This window comes from Xiphophorus hellerii, chromosome 19 (genome assembly GCF_003331165.1).
Source record: "Xiphophorus hellerii strain 12219 chromosome 19, Xiphophorus_hellerii-4.1, whole genome shotgun sequence".
Classification (NCBI taxonomy): domain Eukaryota; kingdom Metazoa; phylum Chordata; class Actinopteri; order Cyprinodontiformes; family Poeciliidae; genus Xiphophorus; species Xiphophorus hellerii.
In genome coordinates this window covers 5398859-5421698 of record NC_045690.1, presented here as the reverse complement: position 1 = coordinate 5421698, position 22840 = coordinate 5398859, and the positions used below count along the sequence as shown (strand labels likewise).

Sequence of the window (22840 nt, the reverse complement as noted above, 5' to 3'; positions counted from 1 at the left end):
AGACAGAAAACATCACCCCAGTCCCTACTCTGGCTCCCTGGAGCTCAGAAAATAGACTTTAAAATACTTTTGTTAGTTTATAAATCACTGAATGGCTTAAAGATCTGCTTTTGTCATAGCAACCTTCCACACCTCTCAGGTCTTCTGGTTCTGGTTCTGCTCTGCATCCCCAGAACCAGAACCAGAACCAAACATGGAGAAGCAGCATTCAGCTTCTATCTGGAACAAACTTCCAGAAAACTGCAAAACATTGAGTTCCTTTAAATCCAGACCAAAAACCCTCCTGTTCAGAGTTGCTTTTGAAACATAATCAATGAAACGGCAAAATGTAATGTTTAAATTTTTAACTGTTTCTATGACTTTGTATTTTTGTGTTTTTATGATGTAAAGCACCTTGAACTGCCTTGTTGCTGAAATGTGCTGTACAAATAAAATGTTATCGATTTTGATAGCGCATTATTGACATTCTGACGTCTGCCTACCTCTTTTGATGCCTTGGTTGCATTTGGCGCAGTCTTTGGGGGTGTAAGGGCACCCCCCTCTGGTGATGGCAGGAATCACACTGGGATAGGAGTAGCCATTGATTCTGCAGGGCTCTCCGTAACACGCCTCCACTGAAGTGCAGCAGTAAACCGGGTGTCTGATCCCTGAGGGTTGTGGACCGGCGCTGGGGTGCAGTTTCGGCCTCTTGCTGCTCCTTGGGCTCAAAGCCATTGGCGATGGCGGGCTGTCCGGATGGGTGAAGTGGACGTAGTAGCCCGGGAAGCAAGTGTACGTGTGCGGGCTGATGGTAATGGCGGCGGGGTGGGCGACAGAATGGGGCGACTGGAGGTGGTGGTGGTGGTGGTGATGATGGTGATGGTGGTGGTGGTGGTGGTGGAACACGTCGGACATTGAGCCGTCCTCCGGCTCCTTAAAGGTCTTGTCCTCCAGGAAGAGGGCCAGTCTGTGACAGTACTCCACGCATCTCTCTTGGGAGCAGCAAAAGCAGGAAGTGACTTCTGCCTCCATCTGCTCCTCTTTGATTGTTTTTAAGGGGAATCCTAGCGACGAGCCGCGCTGGAAGCCGTGCCCCGCTGTGGTGCCTGGCTGACACTGACCACAGCAGTAGCTCATTTTGGACTGAGCCGGGAACTCTGCATCCGGTTTTCTGTGCTTCAGCGGCTCGTTTGATTTGGAGTGCGGTTTTCTTGTTTTGGTCTGCGTTGGTCCTCCACAGACAGGGTCAACGTTTGAGCCGCCCTGATTGGACTCTGTCTTCTTCTGCCGTTTGGTTTTGTACTGGGAACCGGTGAGTTTGAGCAGCGTGGCGGCGGTGAGGCCTGCCTGACGTCGCGGCGTCGGTGCTAGCAAAGTCAACCAGTCGATGCTCTCCGCCTGATCCTTCTGTTTTTTGGCTCTTTTCCCTCCTGCAGAAATATTTTTGGCTTTTGGATCCCCGTCTGCGTCTTCGCCTGAAGGCTGTGATTTCTTTGTGAGGTCGGCCATCATCGAGCCGTCTCTGTAGAGCAGCAAACTGTTGACGGCCTCGGCGTTCAGGGAGGCCATTCTCCGCCTGCGAGGCTCGCCAACCGGGGAAGCTAGCATGAGTAAGGCGTCCTCTTGGTTGGTTTTTGGTTCTGGAGTTTGCTGATTGGCGGTGGAAGCTGACATAAGTCCAGATTTGGTCGATCTTGAAACAGAGAGCTCTTTCTTTTTGTCTTTGACGCTCTTTTGCAGATTATATTTTGCATTCTTTTCTTTGTTGACTCGTTTCTCATCCAGACGGGTCAGCAGAACGCAACAGGAGAAGGACTTTCCTTTACCGAATCCTCCAGTCGGCTTCCCGCGATAAAAACCTCTTGGGTCCTTCTTTCGTTTTTTAATAATCTCATTCTTTCCCACATTTCCCTTCTGTTTGAGTTCCCCTTTCTTCTTGCAAGCATTCTTCTTCTGCAGTTTCCCGCGCTGCAACGGCTGGCTCTGTTGCGCTTTCACCATGGTCTCAGCATCAGTGAGCAGATGTGCCGAAATCTCGTCATCCAAAGGTTGTGCAGCAGATGGCGTCAGGTCGGCATTAATCTGTGGAGAGACACAGCACACGTTTAACCGAGAGCAATCAGTCACATGCAGTGAGCTTTTCCAGTTAGAGTAGAACATTAAATTACCAAAATATCACCAGAATTATAAAAACATGTAAAATAGAAAAGTTAGCACAACTGGCTTCTTCCAGGAGTCAGTTGTGTGTATTATTTAGTCTCAGGATAAATCCAGCAGTCATGTGAAAACCCCAGAGGATTTTTTTTAGAGATTAATAGAGAGGAAAAAGCAGAGATGTTAACTGTGGAGGAGCTACAGAGAGGCACCGCTCAGGTGGGAAAATCTGAGGACAGATTTTAGTTTTACACTTCATATTGAATGGATGGATTAAAAAAGAGGACAAATGGATGGATGGATGGATTAATAAAAAAGAATGGATGGATGGTTAGATGAAAAAATGGGACAAATCAGATGATGATAAATAAAGGATAAATGATTTAAAAAAGAGGACGGAGGGATAATGGACGAATAAATGGATGGATAAATGATTACCCAAAAGAGGACAAATGAATGAATGAATGGATGGATGGATGTTTCAGAAAGTGGGATTGGAGATAAAATCTGGAAAAACAAATAGTTTCCATGTTTTTTTTTTCTATCCTTATTCATCTGCAGAAAAAATCTTAAATCAAATTCCAGATTTTTCCAGAAAATGAAATGATCGTTAATCTGAATCATCCTGATGTTCCTGCAGTTCAAATTAAAAATATTCAGCCTCTCAGTGTTTAATCAAAGGCGCAGGGTTTAATATTCACACATGAACATATTCAATCAGATTCTGTTCATCACAGATTTGTGGATCTTTTATCTTGAATTCAGCAGATTTTTAGATGATTCTCTGCCATGTTGGAACTTGAGCAGCAAATCTGCACCATTGGAAGCAAAAACAAGCCAGAAGCTCATTTCTACAAAAACTGGTGGCAGAAACGCTCGTCAGCGCAGCGGCCTCCTCGGTTTCCATGTCAACAAGCTGCTGTGGCGCACATCAAACCGTCTCTGGCAACTCCAGAGCTCCACCAAGCTCTTGATGCAATTCACTCATCTATCTGAGATCACAAAGGAACCCAACGCACCGACCCGAAGGCCTTCGCAGCTCCTGATGTTTCAGCTGATGCTGACCTTTACGTGTGGCAGCAGCAGGAGGAGACGGATTGCTCTTCCTGCCGTGGAGCAACACAATTATCCTGCTTGACCTCCAAGAAGTCAGGCAACAAGCTTTTCTTTTAATATGAAGAGGCTCTTTAGCTGGGAAAGCACCGAGATTTCACAATAATGCTTTGATTCAAGATGGAGAAACCTTAAAGGTGATCTGTTGTGGTTCCTTGAACAGGTTATGATCGGTCTATGGGAGAAACACAACTTCAGTTCTCAAAGCTATAGGCACTTCATTATGCCTGTAGTTGTACAGAAGATGATTACTGCCACTGGTAAAAAGGAATTTGGATTTTTTTTTTAGAGAAAAAAAATAAATCAGAAAAAAGATAATTATTAAAAGTCAGAATTCTTATAGTCAGAATTCTGATAAAAACAATTTCTGATAAAAAAAAAAGTCTAAATTCTGTGAAAAAGGAATTTGTAAAAAAAAAAAGTCAAAATTCGGAAAAAAAAAAAGAGTTCTGAGAAAAAAGTCAAAATCCTTAAAGTAAGAATTCTGACAAAAACATAATTCTTAGAAGAAAAAGTCAAAATTCTGAGAAAGAAAATGAAAATTCTGAGAAAATAAGTAAAAATTCGGAGACAAAAATAATTCTTAGAATAACGTCAGAATTTTAGAAAAAGTCTAAACTCTTAGAAAGAATTCTAAGGGAAAAAAAGCTGTTTTTCCTAATCCTCTTTCATTAATCCAATCTCATTCAGCATGAGTTGTTTTAGGGCAGGGGTCTCAAACTCCAGTCCTCGAGGGCCGCAGTCCTGCAGTTTTTAGATGTGCCACAGGTAGAAAACGCTGGAATGAAATGGCTTAATTACCTCCTCCTTGTGTAGATCAGTTCTCCCAGCCTTGCTAATGACCTAATTATTCTGCTCATGTGTGGTGCAGCAGAGGCACATCTAAAAGTTGCAGGACCGCGGCCCTCGAGGACTGGAGTTTGAGACCCCTGTTTTAGGGTCTCTTGTCACTTTAAATCCAAATAGGCTGCTTTGCACATAAAAATGTACATCTTAGAAAAGCAGAGGTGGAGCCTTCTGCACAACCAACAAGAATGCAGCGGTTTGTTTCCGGGTGGCAAGTCAACAACAAAACACCTATCTTTTCCAGCAGTGCATACAGCAGTAAAACCAGCTGACCAAACTTGCTGGAGCTCTGCTTGGGTTGCTAGGTAAGGGGGTTGAGCTCAGCTGAGGTTGCTAGGTAACAGTTGAATGCCCATGGAATGTGACTTAGCAGTTTGGAGATTTTTGATAAGACACCAAAAAACATTAACTTATTGCTGAAAAACGTCTAGATGTTGCTTTTAAGCAGTTGGACCCAAACAGAAGTACAAAAACGTGCAAAAAGTTAACTTTGTATAAGTTTCTGTTGTCGTCGTTGACTTTTTCTGCTTTATCACTTCAACATTTACCTTCAGCACTTAAGCCTTTCCGTATTTGCAGCCGAGCACGCCCCATAAAAATGGATAATGTCAGGTTATTGCTGAAAACCTGTTGCTGTGACGCATAAAAACACATCTGACAGCCGACGAGCGGATTGAAGTGTCATACCACTTCATTTACTGACCAACTGAGCAGCAAATTGCTGTATTTTTATGATGACAGCTTGCAGTCGGGCGACACTAAATGAAGGGTTTGAAAACCAAAAATGAGCGTTGGCTTTGCCCTGAGTGTTTTTAAGATTACAGGACAGACAGCAGATATTTTCTCTCCATCACAGTGGAAACGGCTCAGACTTTCTCAAGACGCTTGAAAGCAACGGCCTGTTTCAATAAACACTATTCCCGATCACACAGAGGCACGCATGTAAACGAACGCAAACCTGTTTTAACTGCCTGTGGTGGACATTTCCAAACAATCTCACTGGCCCGTCTTCAGCCCTGACTGCCGAATAACTCGGTGAACCATGAAACACAATCTATGAGGGCGAAATTTAATTTCCACATAATAAGCACACAGAAGGAGCCTCGCATTGAGTTTCTGTCTGAGGATATCAAATCAAGTTGCTCCATTTGAATAGGACAAGCGTGCAGCTGAAGGACAGGAGCTCAGGGAGAGACTAAGCAGAAACAGCAACTACAGATTTTTAATTTTTACAAATTCCACGTTCACATGTTGGGATATTTGCTTTTGTTTTATTCGTATAAAAGAAAATATATTGCACAACAGTAAAACCTGCAGCTTTTTGTACTCAACCACACTTTATAACATTAACCATTAGTGGTGTGGTTAATTAATTAGCCTGTCAAAATTAGCAATAAGTCAATGATTTGCATGATAAATTAAAAAGAGCTGAAGAATGTCCATTTTCATGATTGATTGTTTTTCTCTTTCCCTTATCTTTCTACCACAAACTGGAGACTTAGTAATTACCGTATTTTTCAGACTATAAGCCGCTACTTTTTTCCCCACACACTGAACCGCGCGGCTTGTTGCCCGGTGCGACTTTTCTGTGGATGTCTCTTCAAACACCAGGGGGCTCTTTAGCAGGAAGTGAATCATTGGAAGTCAAAATTGGTAAATCAAATAAGAAAGGGCTGAATTTCATTTAGAACAAGCGCATGCTAGCAGCAGGCACGACGGAGAAAAGTTTTCAAACTCCTGTGATGCAGCTTTTAAGTTGTACAGGAGGGAAATGGAACCGCTGCACGTCAGCTCGGCATGAACGAATCCATGGTTCGGCGTTGGAGATGGAGGGCTGCGCCTTTAATAAATCCAGCCAATTTAAATCTGCTGGACTTATTAAGGACTCAGCCCTCTGCTGTGGAAAACCGAGAGCAGCGGAGATACCAACGGCTTATAGATGGTCCAGTTTTGTTTGTTTTTTTATTGTAGGTGCGGTAATTTTATTTGCCTTTATTGTTGTTTTCTTTCCTTATTTAGTATATTTAAAATGTGTTTCAGTACCAGTGTTAAATGTTCATTAAAGTTTGAACTTTATTAATCCTGGAAATGTTCTTCAGGTGAGAGAAGGCTGACTTTGTAACTGTCTTTATGTAGCTCTTAATGTTAAGGTCCATCATTACATCCAGATTTCAGAACTTATAAATAATTTCTAGCTGTACTTTCTAGTGAAGTTCTGTTTTATTGGTTCATATTTGTTTAAGGAATATAATTTAAATCTACTTATTAATATAGCCAGCAAATGACAACAAATGAATCCAGCTGAACAGAAACTAGACCTAAAGAGGAACGATCACACACCAGCATATGAGGGCAATTGTAAATAGAAAAAAAATAAATAAAAAGGAGGAGTAAAATTCATCTCTGAAATTTTCTTTTTAAAAAACCCTTGAAATTTAGAAGTTTGAAAATTTGCTGGAAAAGCTCAAAAATGTTGATATTAATCTCAGAAATGTTCTAAAAAAAAAAAGTATATTTCTGAGTCTGAAAACTAAAAAATTTACTAGAAAAAAAAAAATCTGAAATTTTCCAGAAAGAAAAATTTGGGAGTTTTTTCAGTTTGAATAGTCGAAGAAATTTCACTTCAGAAATTCTGAAGTTTTTCATTTTTTTCGGATTCTCAAATTCCTCCGTTCTTCTATTCAATGTTTCAAGTTTTTTTCTAGAAATTTTTCAACTTTTCAAACTCAGAAATTTCTTTGCTTTTCTAGAAAATGTCTGAGATTAATCTAAAAATTTCTGAATGTTTTCTTGCAAATTTTCCTCCTTTCAAGCTGAGAAAACTCTCAGAAAATTTATGTTAATCAAAACTTAGTCCTCCTTTCTTTTCTCATCTAATGGTCCTAATACACCTTTGTCAGCAGAGTCAGCACAAAGCTTCTGTGATTTAAAAAATTATATTTACATGGATTTTTTTTAAATTTAGCTTCACATTTCAGTCATTTGTAACAAAAGGATTCTCTTATTAGGGATGGAAAGTAAATTGCAACCCCTAAATGCTCATGATTGAGCTCTTCTTTGGGTGATTAACCCTCAAGCTGAGAGCAACTGTAAGTAAATAAAGCCCCAATAACAGATGAATTAGCTCTCTCTCTCTCTCTCTCTCTCTCTGATGGCGTATTAAACTGGCTGTAGCTTCATCTCCAGGAGGAAGAGGAAGGAAGGAAGGACATGGTGTAGAGCTGTCACCATGAGAGCAGGAAGCCCCGAGGCTGCAGCTCTCCTGCAGGAATCCGAGCCGATGTCTCCACTTTTCTGGAGCGGATCAGCAGTTCAGCAACACCAACCGCCATCCGCCATCCTCCACGCTCCAGCCAGTCACAAACACACCCACATCCACGCAAGAATCCGAGTCACACCGAGCAAAACGTTTAAATCACAAGCCTGAGACCATAAAGAAATAAAGAGACTCGCCTCGGAAGAGCGCGTAGTTGTCAATCTGACAGCATGCAGGATGTTACATGAGAAGTATCAGAAAAGCAGAAAGGGGGGCAAAACACCCGAAACATCTCGGTTCCGACGGACTTGAGGGAGTAAACCGCTCGGTACTAGCGGAACAGCAGCAGCTCGGATTACAGCAGAGTTGTTGCAGCAGACCGCGGTCATCTCCAGCTGGGACCGAATTCAAGCAGATTACCTCCTGCGTCCCGCCGGGTGACCCAGCCCGTCTTTAGTTCCGAACCTCGGCTCGGACCCGGAGCGAGGCGGACGGCGATCCACGGAGCGAGCAGCCGGCAGCAGCTGCAGACATGGTGCACGGATCGGCGGAGCGGTGACCTACTTCCGAAGCGGCATGCTGGAGATAGTATTCATGCGCTGTCTGCGTTCGCATGCGTGCGCCGGGACATCCCTCCGAACCCCGCGTACTGGTCCCTCTGGACCGAGCCGTCACCCACGGATTTCACTCTCAGCAGCACATTTTCAGTGTGTGATTTTGCTGATCTACTGGAATGGTCTATTTTAAGCCAGCAGTCAGCAAACTTTCCGCTAGAAAGTGATCACATGAGAAACTAGAAAAACAAAATTTCTGAAGAAATTTAGCCGGGGCCTGCCAAGGCGCGCCCGTCGGGCTTGGGCCCGGCGTCGTCACGCCACAAATCGGCGTCGACGCCAAAGAACGCCGCAACGTAACCAGTGGCACGCGGAGAACCACAAGAACGTTAAGCGAGGCGGACGTGCACCATTCAGTACGATTTAAAATGTTGTCAAGGCTTTTATTTTGGAAGTTTTGTTAAACTTCATTTCAAAGGGCCAAACTAATCCCTTGCGTAATAGTCCTTGGGTTAAAATAGTTATATAATGCTCAAAACACAAGTAGCTGATGTAAAAATATTCAAGGCTTTTATTTTGAAATTTTCAGTATGCTCCATTTTAAAGTTCCGAACTAATCCCATGTGTAACAGTGCTTTGGATGAAAAAGTCATATACGGCCAAAAAAAGCAATTACGTCATGTAAAATATTCAAGGCTTTTATTTTGAAATTTTCAGTATGCTTAATTTTAAAGTTCCAAACTAATCCCATGTGTAACAGTGCTTTGGATGAAAAAGTCACATAAAGCCACAAACAGCAATTACGTCATGTAAAAATATTCAAGGCTTTTATTTTAAAATTTTCAGTATGCTTCATTTCAAAGGGCCAAACTAATCCCATGTGTAACAGTGCTTTGGATGAAAAAGTCAAATAAAGCCAAAAAGAGCAATTACATGATGTAAAAATATTCAAGGCTTTTATTTTGAAATTTTCAGTATGCTTCATTTTAAAGTTCCAAACTAATCCCATGTGTAACAGTGCTTTGGATGAAAAAGTCATATAAAGCCAAAAAGAGCAATTACATGATGTAAAAATATTCAAGGCTTTTATTTTGAAATTTTCAGTATGCTTCATTTTAAAGTTCTGAACTAATACCATGTGTAACAGTGCTTTGGATGAAAAAGTCAAATAAAGCCAAAAAAGAGCAATTACGTCATGTAAAAATATTCAGGGCTTTTATTTTGAAATTTTTGTTAAGCCTCATTTTAAAGGGCCAAACTAATACCATGTGTAACAGTGCTTTGGATGAAAAAGTCAAATAAAGCCAAAAAAGAGCAATTACGTCATGTAAAAATATTCAGGGCTTTTATTGTGAAATTTTCAATATGCTTAATTTTAAAGTGTAAAACTAATCCCATGTGTAACAGTTACTGAGTTAAATCAGTTATATACAGCCCAAAGCAGCAATTAGTTGTAAAGGCCAGTTCAGTCCTGATCTGTTTCAACTGAGTATTCCACTATAGATAGAACTACAGTGATGCGTATTCGTAGTCCTAACCAGCAGCCAATAGCCTCTTGAGTTCCGTTGCTATGGTAAATAATGGTCTCAGCAGGTGTGAGCTCTGAGCTCTGAGGTCTCAAACACACAAGTGTGTTTGAGCAAACACACTTTACTGAAAAAAAGCATTGGAAACAAATCCTTCTTGTTCGGGAACCGTAATACATATTCGAAAAGCGTTTTAAGCGTATGACAGTTCAATGTGTCTTCTGCGATAGTCCCGAGATTCATATCTGTACCTCACTCAGAACATTTACAGTGATGAGAGAAAGAAATGTTGTGCCCAGATATGAACCGAGATGGGCTGTCACTCTAATTTGAAGAAAAATGAGAAACTTTGGGTCGCTTAGAGGCAAATTGTGGACAAACCGTAACTGGTATCGACGAGCCGTCTTCACTTTCGAAGAGATCACAGACGTATCTACAAAATGAAATTTGAATGGCATTTCTAGGTGAATTTGTGACGACACAGAAAATCCTCAAAAATAGGGTATTTCTAGGATTTTTCCCATTGACTTATAATGGGGTTTTTTTCGTAGTTTTTTGCGAATTATGTCGCCACGTTAAGCCCAAGTGATTTTGCTGATCTACTGGAATGGTCTATTTTAAGCCAGCAGTCAGCAAACTTTCCGCTAGAAAGTGATCACATGAGAAACAAGAAGTCAATAGCTGCGCTTCCAGTAAACATAAAATTGCCAAAATGGAAATTACGAAAATAAATTTGTTAAATTGAGGCACAAAAACTCTAAAGTTTGTTGAGCTTCCATTGCAGTTTTATTTCGAAACACTTTCAGCGTCATGGGAGTCACGTGATCAAAAGCCAGATGTTACTACTGGCGAAAACGCAAAAGAAGACAACAGGAAGTAGTAAGAGGAAAACCTTTTTTATGTTTTTGTTTCTCGAACAGTTTATAAAAAGTTTGAAGAACAAACTTTTTATAAATTTGGGGAATTTCTGACTACAATTTCCAAATTTTTGGCACGCCTGAATAAAATGCCAACTGATGGCTGCTAGATGATGAGCGCTAGCACCATTGCTAATGATTTATCTATGAACAACTTTATTCACATGTAATTTCATTTAATTTCTTATTTAGCTGAAACGGTGCAGTTGCAAAATGTATTTTTTTTCTACATTTGCAGAATATAAACAAAGATTTGCACACATTTGTAATGGAAAATGTTTGCATTTGTCCCTAAAGCAACAATAAAATGTATGGGGAAAAAACACGTAAAACAGCAGAAACATAGTTCTTAGATTCCATTAAATATTATATAGTTCATGTCCCGGCCCAAGGCTTTTCTGGACCCAAAGCAGATTTTTGTTTGGGCTCCTCCATACCAACAAGTCAACACCATTTGCTTCATCATTGCTACTTTCATTAGCATCATTTGTAATTAGCATACATTTTATCTTTGTTATTGTGGATATAGATTTTAAACTAAAATTATTTGGATTTTAAAATGCAGAGTGGCGTTTAAGTGCCATATTATTTTAACTATTTGAAAGGAAGACAAACACTGAATTTACAATACACAAGTTAACGAGCCTAACATCTTAGTTATACTGTAGCTTATATTTATGAAATATAAAAAAGCTGAAAACTGAGATGTGTTGAACTAGTTTCTGTCTTCTTTAGCAGCTTGTCAATTTCAGGGATGAAAAACAGTTGAAAACTTAAAGAAAACACTTTTATTTGAGTGGGGATTTTGCATTCAGCTTGTCGAAAACGATATTTTGCTAACAGCCGTAAGACATCCACACCCAGGCCTGGCACTAGCAGCATCCTGCCATTTCCCTCACTTTAGCTGGAGAAACAACAGATGTTGCAAAAACCGACTTAGCAACGCAGAAAGTGCCAACTCTGCACACACGAGGCAACAAACGGAGCTCTTCAATGAACGTTTTCCTGCCTAAACTTAGGAAGTAAGGAGCTTGTAAAGTTCAAACCGCTTGTGCAGCTGCTCCTCGGCTGATTATAGGTGCTGCTCCTGAAGCTTTCCTGGTTAATTAGCAGCTGTTTATTTGCTCCTAACGAGCATTACTAATTAGCAGCTTTGTGTTTCCTTCATTCCTGCCAACAACCTCATCTCTGTCTATTTCACTACTAGTGAGATAAATATATGTAGACAATCACTAATAATCTCATGTCACTGACAGCAGAACATGGAGAGATGTGTCCCTTTGGATTAGACTCATTTACTGCATCCTCTGCTCCTAATGATGCATTTAGTCCAATTATGAGCAATTAGTCTTTTATTTTCTGATATTTTTCCACAAAACATAAACCCAGTGCTAATGTGCAACATTGCGTTGATAAAACTCTCAGCTCATCGACTCACTCAAGCTGTTTAAATAGTTTCACCACTTAAAGGTCATTTTTTTCCATTTAAAACACATTGATGTAGTCAGTGGCGCCATGTTGGCGTGCCGTCAGAATTTAGCTTAATTGGTGTAAACGCTGATTGCCCTTATCAATATGAGCTTTACGATGTGTAATTAACAGCAGTAAAGGAGCCGAGTGTGTTGAGTTAATGAGGCGTGAATGCTGGGGGAGCGAGAGGAAAGGACAGGCAGCCGAAGGCTGACCTGTGCTGCAACAAACACAAGGCCACACGCTACTGAAAGCTGCAGAAAGCTCTATAAAGCTGTAGAACTATACACAAATCTGCAGGAAGCTTATAGAAAGCAACAGGTAGCTGTAGACAGCTGCAAAAAGCAACAGGAAGCTGTAAAAAGATATAGAAAGCTGCGGAAAGCAACGGGAAGCTGTAGAAAGCTGCAGAAAGTTGTAGGAAGCTGCAGGAATCTGCTGAAAGCTTCTAAAAAAACTACAGGAAGCTGTTGAAAACTGCATGAAGCTGCAGGAAGCTGTAAAAGATGTAGAAATCTGCAGAAAGCTTTAGAAAACAAGTAGAAGCTACAGGTCTACCTGCTGGCTGAAGCTCACAATAATGATGCAAATAATCTCCTTAGGATCAGAAAGATCAATAGAAAACTGACTTTACCGGAGAGAGTTTAACATCTTCAATGGGCTGATGGTTTAGAAGAAGATGGATAAAAAGAGGAGTGATAGAAGAACAGATGGAAGAACAGATGTATAAATAGATCGTGAAATGCTGCAAAGGGCTGGAAATGTGGAAACGCCTACAAAACTTTACTGGTTTCCAATGTTCCCATTAAAGAGACCAGATAGTTTTCTAGCAGCTCTTATTTCAGAGGAAAGACTCAGAAATAAAAAGAGCAAATAAAGAAAAACTGATCCCAGATCTGACCTTTATTTCTGGAAATAACATTTTCCTTTTGAGCGCTGTCTATTTGTTTTCAAGGCTCTGACTCATGTTCAGATGAATTTCCTCTGATTATGAGCTAAACTCCACACAGACTCTTCACCTAAAAGAAAACACAGATGAATTTGCTCACTGCGTTTTGTAAAAACTGACATCAGATATCTCCAGAATGTCCTACATTTATCTTCTGTTTGTATCTGACATGTCCTTTCCCACAGAAACTCTGATGTGAGGAGATGTTTACTGACGATGATGAATTTTTCATTTCGGAGGTGGAGAGATAACATCAGGCAGAGAGAAATAACGCCGGGTTATTTTATTGATCTTTCTCTCGGCTCGTCGCTGCCTGAAAAGTCAGCGCTTCGGTTCGTTCAGTCCAAACAACTTCAGGTCTCGATTGATCAAAACCAGGGAAAGAATAAAAAGACAAGCAAATAAATGCAGATTTTGGGACTTTTTTTTAGCTGAATAGACAGTTTTAAATGTGAGGTGTCAATGCTTTATTAGAAAATAATAGTTGATTGGAGATATGAATAAAAATATAGATTTTTTGGTAAATTTGATCAGATTTTAAATGTAAAACTTGTTCTCCTCCTTGTACTTTCAAGTAAAATACTGACTTCTCAAACTAAGAGATGTTCTTGTTTTTCTAGAGTATTTCTGAGAGTTTTTTGGCAGAAATTTTGCCATTTTTTTCTACATGTATAATGGTCCCAATACTTAGTCGTACATTTATAAACCTGTTTCCCCCCTGGCCTGTGGTGGCGCTGCATCAAGAATGACTGAAGGAAATAACACTAAAACCTCTGAAGAAGACATGAGATCAACTTCCTTCTACACAAAATGTTAACAAAAATAGAGTGGAGTCAAATGTTTGCAGTGGTAGGATTTCTGATTTGTCTTTGGTAAAAGACAAACATTTCTACCACGGTTTTTATGACCATTATAGATAAAAATAAAAAAATAAAAGGAAGAATAAACTGCCACCAAAACACTCAGAAATCTTTAGATTCATCTCAGAAATTTTCTAGAAAAACATGAAAATTTCATGTTCTAGCAAAATTTAAACTTTTCAAACTCAGAAATGTCATTTTTTTTCTCTAAACATTATCTGAGTTTTTTGGTGGAAATGTACTTATTTTTTTTCTATCTACAATGACACTAATATGCTCTTTCCCCTCCTCACCTGTGGTGGCGCTGCACTAAGAACCACTTAAGGAAATGACACCAAAACCCCAGAAGACAACATGGAACGCAACTTCCTTCTTCACGAGATGTAAACATCCGATTTTACGATTTCTAGGTTTTTCTTTTGTCTTTGGTAAAAGACCATGAGCCATTTCTCTCGCTAGCGATAGACTGGCACGTTTGTTCGGGTTGTTTTTACCCAGAATGCCCTGCGCTGTAGTCCACTTCCTGGTTTTGGAGGGGTCTTAACCAAGGTTTTTAGATGAACCAGAGTTTAATTTTGCATTCACACCTCCCCAAACAAACAGTACTGTCTAGGAAGACGAACTAGAGTTTGATTAAAACAAACCGAACAGCACCATTAAGACTTTGTGAGGATTTAAAAATCAAACCGTTTTTATTCTGTGGCTGTTCTGCTTGCTGCAGTATAAAACTAATCTTCAGACAGAAGCCAGAGGGGTTTCAACAAAAGGCCATGAACTCATTTTAAGTCATAAAAGCAGCGTGTTTTTAGGTTGATGAATCATGCAGCAGCAAACAACTTAATCCCAGGAAATCGCTGTGCGAGTCTTTATCGCCTTCAGCTGCATGTCATGAAGCTGCAGTGAAGCTGCGTCTTCACATACGTCTCAAGTGACCACTCATGATGAGATATCATTACCCAGCGAAAACTGGATCATCACCCTTTATGCTTTTTACTTAAGTAGAGGGAAAACATGGAATCATAAAGCCAAAAAAAAACAACAAAACATTACGAGTGCTTTTATATTTGGAGAGGGACTATATGTTTTATTAGGATCGCACCAATTAAACAATCAAGCATCAGATTGAGGAAATGAGACTGTTTATAAAAGTTTTTAACATATCCCAAAGGCGCTCCAAAGTATTTCAAGTTATAAACGCAGATTTAAAAGCTGTGAGGTTTTTCTGAACCACAGCACCAAAGAGAAAACAGCCGTTGGTTAACGATGAGCTGGTAGAAAACACAAACCCCAGTTTGAGTATTTTTAAAGCTGATAAATGAGATTTGTGAAGATATATCAGCTACATAAATGTTTACAGGATTACTTAGACACTGCATTAACTTTGTGCTGCCGACCTAATAAAATTAATTCAATCCATTTTAATTGGGGCTTGCCATAGCAAAGCATAGAAAACATGCTAGTCGCTCAAAGTGACAGCCCTCATGCTAACATTAGCCTTAGAGTTAAAATAATTTAGGTAATTTTTTATATATTAGAAACATTTAGCATACTGAATGGAGTAAGTCAACATGCTTGTGAAATCCCACATCCTACTGGTAGTATCAACATGCTAGTCGCTCTACATGCTAGTGATAGCCCTCATGCTAATGTTAGCCTTACAACTAAAATAAGTATTTTAGTTTATTTGTTGTGTATTAGCTTCATGTAGCATGTTAAGTGGAGTAAGTCAATGTTGTGATAACCCACATCCTACTGGTAGGATGTAGCATGTCAACATGCTAGTCACTCAATGTGCTTATAATAGCCATCATGCTAACCTTAGTCTTACAGCTAAAATAAGCATTTTTGTTAACTTTTGTATATTAGCAACATTTAGCATGCTGAATGGAGTAAGTCAATGTACATCAGCATGCTTGTCATAACCCACATCCTACTGGTAGTGTCAATATGTTAGTTGCTGTACATACTAGTGATTGCCCTCATGCTAACGTTAGCCTCACAATTAAAATAAGGATTTAGCTAATTTTTATATGTATATATAAGCAACTTTTATCATACTGAATGAAGTAAATCAATGTGCATCAACTAGCTAGTTATACCAAACATGCTACTAGCAGCATTTCAGCTAACCTTCACATTTTAGCTAATTTTAGCTTATACACTAATGTTTACATACTGAGTGAAGTCAATGATAGTCAACATGCTAGTGGAAACCCACATCCTACTGGTAGTGTCAACATGCTAGTTTTTGACACAACATGCTAGCATTAGTCTTGTAGCTAAAATGAGTATTTCAGCTAATATTTGAAATGATAGCTAGGTTTACCATCCTGAATGGAGTAAGTCAATGTTACGCAACATGCTAGTGATAGCCCACATGCTACTGATTACATTTTAGCTAACCATGCTTAGCATCGCTGCTAATTTTCAGCACCAAAACGCTGAACATGCATACATTTTATGGTTTAGACATTTTATAGTTTATTATTAATTTAATATCTAAATGAATAAAATTTAAAGGAGACGACTCAAATGAAAACTGCAGGTATTAAAATCAAGTCATTAGGAAATGTGGATTTACAGTGTCTATTACATTTTGAACAAATGGTTCTCTTTCCTTTGGAGTTGCACTCATAAATAAACTGACAACTTAAATATTCAGATAATATTTCTACATATTTTCTAAATTCAGAAACATTAATAACTTAATTTTATTTATATTCTTCTGTGTAAAGTGACGTCGTCAGAGGCGTATCTGCTACAACGCTAACTAAATCTGAAGTGAAGTTGATTGATTTTAGCAGCTGGTCTGTTCTCTTAACAGATGCTCTGTTGCAGCACATTTTTGCTGAGAAACGTCACAATCAGCTTTTGATCCAACATCCACCTCTGTCTGTTCATTTCTGGTTTAATTACCTGTATGGATGTTAATGTCAGGTGTAAATACATCTCTATTGGTCTTCACACAGTTTGCTCCTGTATACTGTTTGCAGGATAATTATATTGTGTTTGTTTAAACGAGTAAAGTAAAGTAGCAATTAAAAAAGAAACAAATCACATTTACTGCACCATTATTGAATCAACACATGCCAATACAACGGCAAATTAGGGGAAAAAAGAAAAAGGAGGAGTACATTTACAGTAAAAATCTCAGGAATGTTCTAGAAAATTAATTAAAAATGAACAAAAAAATTATAAATAGCTTAACAAATTAATACAAATTTAATCTAGTTTGAACAATTTAACTTTTGTTAAAAAACAAATCAGAAAATTTCTAAAATTTTCTAGATATAACCGTCAAAATATTTGAGTTTGAAAAGTTGCAAGTTTGCTCAAAAAATAAGAAAAAACATGGAAATGTTTAAGTCTGAAAAGTTCAACATCTTCTGGAAAAAAAACTCAAATTCTGAGATTAATCTCAGAAATTTTCTAGATAAAAATTTTTGAATTTGAAAAGTTGCATTTGTGGGAAATGAACTGAGAAATGTTCTAAAAAATAAATAAAAAAAACTAGGAATTTCTGAGTCCCAAAAGTTGAATTTATTTTTACTCTCTCAAATTTTCTTTTTTTTCTTTTTTTTTAAAAAATTCTGACATTAATCTAAAAATTTCAGGGTTTTTTTCAATCAGGTTTTGACTTTTGAATCTCAGAAATGTTCCAGATTTTGTGGATAATTTCTGACATTAATCTAAAAACTTCTGAGGTTTTTGGTTGTAATTCACTCCTTATTTCTCTACAATGGCTGTAACACACCGTAATATCTAGTTTATTTACTTTGGATCAACATTATTAGCTTTTTCTTCTTTTGCTCTTTCCTTTGGTTTGTTATTTTGTTTGTATTTCCTTTTAATTCCTGTAACGCACTCTGTATTGCCTTGTTGCTGAAAATGTGCTTTATAAATAAAATTCCCTTACCTAACTAATATTTTCCGGTGATGATCAACACTAGAGACAGGAGGTCTAATTATCTGCTTACTCTTCCTGATGCCAGACAGCCTGAATAACAACAACAACAGAAGAGGTAAGAGGAGAAAAGCATCTACAGGTGATGTCTGAAAGCATCTGAATTCAGGAAAATCTAAGAGAGATTTCCTTTTCCACATCCAGCCTCCTGTTTTTCCTTCATTACTTCAGAGCGCGAATCAGAAAAACAAGAAGGATTTGTGAGAAACGGCAACACAGCAGAGGAAAAGATAGAAGATTTAGCTTCTGCTGAACTGGAGGACACCTGGTGAAGGATGTTTCTCCGTCACACTGAAAGCTTCTGTTCAGTTCAGTCACAGCCAGGAACAACACATAAAACACACACACACACACACACACTCGCTCTCTCTTGCAGCAGATATGAAGAGCCCCTGTGTGGGTGTGTGTGGGAGTGCGTTTGTTTCTAATACCTTGTGGGGACCATTTTCCTGACATATACTACATTGTGGGGACCCACTGCTCCTTGTGGGTCCCCACAAGGAGCCACAAGGAGCAGTGGCTCCTTGTGGAGCCACTGCTGCCACAGGCTTCGGTCCCCACAAGGGGAAACGCTGTTTTTGGGTCAAGGGTCAGATTTAGGACTGAGGTGTGAATTGGGTTTTGGTTAGGGTTAGGGTTAGGTATGTAATGGTTAGGGTAAGGGTTAGGTTTAGGCTGTAGAAATGAATGGAAGTCAATGGAAAGTCCCCACAAATATAGCTGCGCAGACATGTGTGTGTGCGTGGGAGGGTGTGTGTGTGTGTGTGTGTGTGTGTGTGAAGTGAGAAAGACCCCGGCTCTGAACGCGCTGCTGCAGCTGTGGAGCGGCGGACAGCTGACGCCAGTCTGTGGGTCTCCTTGTCTCTCCTGCAGAACAAGCCCTGCCTCCTTTCTTCTCCTGTGATTCCACGAACCAGACCTGCACGTTTCCACAGCTGCGTCGGAAACACAGCGCAGCTTTTCCTGCCCCGATCCACACCGCCTGCCTCCCAGTCCCACCAAATGTTGGAAAAACTTTCTCCGGTATCACAAAAGCTGAGAGTAAAATGTTTGTTTGGATGTTTTAGTCTTTACATTTTCACACCTGATAGTCCATAGAGGCGACCACAATTGCTACATTTGTTTCATTTTCAGCTGTTACGGTTCGTTTTCTATGGAAGCCCGTTCCCGCCACTCTGTTAAAAAAATAATAAATTATCTCATTATAATGAGATACTAGTAACTCAAAATAATGAGATACTATTATTCATTATTTTGAGTTACTATCTCATTATAATGAGATAATTTTTTTTTTGTTTTTAACAGAGTGGCGGAAACGGGCTTCCATAGTTTTCACACCGCACTGAATCAAACAAACCAAACGATTGAAAAACATGTTCCCCTCCTCGCCTGCGGGGGCGCTACACTAACGACACAAGTACCTCTGAAGAAGACATGAACGCAACTTCCTGCTTCACAAAACGGTTTTAAAAAATGAGTAGCATCAGATTTTAGCGGTTGTCGAATATTTGTTTTATCTTTCATTAAAGATCACGAGTCATTTCTCCGAATATTCAGGGCTGGTGTGAATCCAGGCATAATTTTAGCAAATTTCACTATAAAAGAATGCAAAATAAGGAGGGGAAAAAAACATTCTTAATGTTTCAAAGATTTAAAAAACGAAAATCAGTTAAAATATGAACTGTCTCCATCTGTATCAAACACCTGCAGCCTGTGGGAGTGAATCTGAAATGACTAGCAGGTAATTCAGAACTCCAGTCATCAACAACCACTTTGTTAAAGCCACAAAATTGCTAAATTTTGAAGTGTAGCCACTAAGAGTTACTTGCTCTTTTATTATAAATGAATGTATTTGGCTCTGAGCATCACAGACACAAAGAGGCATGCAAATCCAGCCTGGGGAGTTAAACCGGAGCTGCTGCATCAACATGCGGCCTGATAAAACAAATTGTTATTAAAAAGTAACCAGACAGTAAGAATAACAGAAAACAGTCATGATGAGTTGTTAGTTTCTGTTGGGGAATATTTAAACTCCCTTTTCTGACAGGGAGGTGGCTGCTATTGTTTTATAACCTAGTTATATTTACTCAATTACATTTACTTGAGTAACATTTAAAAAAAAAAAATTTTTTTTGCTTTGTTGTACTTTTTACTTCTACTTTAGTAATTTTATTATGAAGTATCTCTACTCTTACTTGAATAAAATTTCTAGATTTTCTACCCACTGAATTAAGAATAAACAAAAATTCACCAGACAGACACACACCTGCAGTTTTGTTAAAGTTTCATATGTTTTTATTATTATTATTATTATTGAAAGAAACTGATTTGGACAAAAACTTATTTTACTTGATTTTGTTATTTTTTCGTTACCTTTATGAATGATTGTCATTTATATCCTTAAAATACTAAAATTTCCACATAACTTAATATTTCGGTCCATCTGATGATGTAATTTTTAAATATTAAATGATTGATAATTTGATTAATACTTGAATAGACTTTTTATCAAATAATTTATTACTCAAGTAATTTCTTGGACGGCTACTTTTTACTCTTACTTGAGTAAATTTATAGTTACTCTACCCACCTCTGATTATAACGACTAAGTGATTTGGAAAAACTGAACCTGTCAGTGTTTCCAGTGTGTAGGTGGCTACATAGTGTAAGTTTTTTATATTATTCCTCTATTGACACTTTGCACGTGACGTCATTATCTTCGAAACTCGGCCCGCTCCGCCATGACGGACGTCAAAACAACCTTTGCGCTCCTGTAAAATCTGTCTAAAATCGCACATGTGGTGGCTTTATGTCGCTTTTAGTAAGTTTATTTCGCAGTAAAAATGGTCACAGGGTGCTGCGCGGTCGGCTGCACAAACAGACAAGGATACAAACCAAACATGTCACTTTATTGTATAACTTTTAATGAGGAAAGATACGGCAGCAGCAGCGTTAGTCATAATGACTGTCATCCCTCGGTGTAACCGCGGATTTGCAGCGAACACTATTTACAAGGTAAGAAGATTAACGTTCATATACTTTACAAGTAAGTATTATTAGAAACATGTAAAATGTCGTATTATGGCAAAGGTACCCGTCAGTAACCATGGAAACAGTGCCACACCGTCATGTAGCCTAGCATAAAAACCCCCGGCTATATCAAGCTTCTGTAAATACCGTCGTCTGTGAGCCTCAACCAAGTGAGTTACACTCAAAGACAAAATAGCCTGACTAGAAAAAGTAGAAGCCACGAATAAACTGACAAGAACAACTTTGGGAAAAAATTTCAGTCGCTCTTTTCAATACTCCCAATCCTCACTTCAGACGTCCATCTTGGCGCCTCGAATGATTTAGTGACGTCGTTGCAAACGGTGAGTTAAAGAATATCTCCCAGATTTTTCCTGAAAACTGGACATCTCGCTGTGCCGTCCCTTCCTCTGGGGACAGCTGGGAGGTCATTGTGTGTCTCCTTTTCTCCCTGAATGTGTGTGGCCACAGAGGAGAGCAGTTCATCAGGAATAATGGGATTATGTCCAGGATTGATAACCTGTTTTTTCTCATGTGTGAACCGGTGGGTCTCTGTTCAGCAAGCCGCATTCGGTCTGCTGCTGCCAGGAACTGATGGATTCATTGTCATTATGAGCGAAAAGGTCAACAGAGTCTTTTATTTATACATTTTAAATCTTAAGTGAGGGCTTGGGGTCAGGGTTCCCACTGAATGTCATGAAGCAGCTTAAAAACTGACCACTTTCGACACATTCTGCAAGAACAACAAGATAATATTTACAAATATATTAAAAATAATATACTACTTTTACCCTTTTAGGTCATTTTCTATTCTGATGATTAATATTTTTTTGAAGGGTAATTTTGTTTACAGACATCACAAACCATTTTACTTATGGTTTCAGTTATTTATTGTTTTTGGTTGCTGGGTTTTATTTTGGATATTTAAAATATCTTCCACTTCCACTGTAGAGATTCTGTGTGAAATTGAGAGAGCAAACTGGCATTATCAATATGAATATATTACTTAAAAATGGTCTCAAAACAGCAATATTATCATTTATCACAATAATTTCTTGGGTAATTTATCGTACTGCAATATTTGTTATTTAAAACTGCTATAAAACTAGACACAAAATAACTTAACATAATGGTAAGTTATTGAATAAACAATCTTGATTAGTAAAAGACAGCTAAAAGTTAAACTAAAGAGTTCATATTCTTACTTTTTCTTTATATTACTAGCAGATCTAATAAATATAAAAGCACTTTAAAAATCAGTTTCAACATGAAGGTAGCCAAAGCCAAAACCGCAACAGAAAAACTGAAAGACGTCAAAAATGTAGATGGGATGTTAAAGGTAAAGGAAGTTTGTTGATAAATTTAACTTAATGAACTTCAGCTTTTTTATTTTAAACTAATTTTAGTCGTTTGTTGCTGGACGTCATTCCCTCTGTCACAAGAAGAACATGTACTAAATCGAAAATGTACGTTTTCAAAAACCACAGTAAGCATTAAATATCTTTGTACTCAGGATCAGAGTGTTTGCTTTAACACCACAATTAACCAAATGTTGACTTGGGTGTGACAGAAAGGGTTTCTGCTTCGAAATTATTATATTTACTTTCTTCTGCTTCTCTTAACTGCAAAAATACAAAATCTTACCACGTATTTTTAGACTAGTTTAAAGTGCAATTATATCAGTACACACTGATTTTTGTGTGTGTGTGTGTGTGTGGTCATTCATGTTACTAAATGACTCGATCACAATAAAACTTCTGGTTTACAACACTAAAGCGACTCGGAAGTGCAGAAGAAGAACGGTGACGTCAAACAGCAGCGCATTATTTGCAGAAGTAATAATGAAAGGAGCCGTTTATGGATCGATTTTAAAGTTATTCAGCAATAGGAACCAACAATATTGTCACAAGATCATAAACTAATAAAAATAAAGCACAACTAACAGCAACAACCTTCTGTAGAGAAGTCTGTTTGGATGTGTAGACGGAAACTGAAGTGGAGAGATCGTGATGTGAGGCGCTTTAGTGACGCAGATTTTTTACTTAATTTAATAATTTTCAGCCATTGTTTACGTTCAGATTTATCATAACTGGCTTCTTCTGGTGCAGAATTATGATCCAATTATGATAAAATGCAGCATTACCATTCAGACTGCAGATGATATGAAATCTCAGATTAAGTATGGAGATATGGAAGTACCAAAAATCTGATTTTTTTAGCAGTTG

The 22840-nt window shown here is 38.6% G+C and overlaps 1 protein-coding gene across 2 annotated transcripts in view; it reads right to left on the bottom strand.

Annotated features, from left to right (window-relative positions):
• The window catches only part of bahd1 (bromo adjacent homology domain containing 1), a 32815-nt gene that overhangs the window by 7218 nt on the left and 2757 nt on the right, over positions 1-22840 (bottom strand). Inside the window, exons 1-2 of one of the 2 annotated variants that reach the window (XM_032547641.1) lie at positions 7769-8102; positions 483-2061 (exon numbers count right to left, since the gene is read on the bottom strand). In XM_032547641.1, the coding sequence (XP_032403532.1) occupies positions 483-1980 (1498 nt within the window). In that variant the 5' untranslated portion in view covers positions 1981-2061; positions 7769-8102. Of the gene's footprint in view, positions 1-482; positions 2062-7768; positions 8103-22840 lie in introns of those variants that run through there. The other variant, XM_032547640.1, reaches the window with a different exon arrangement.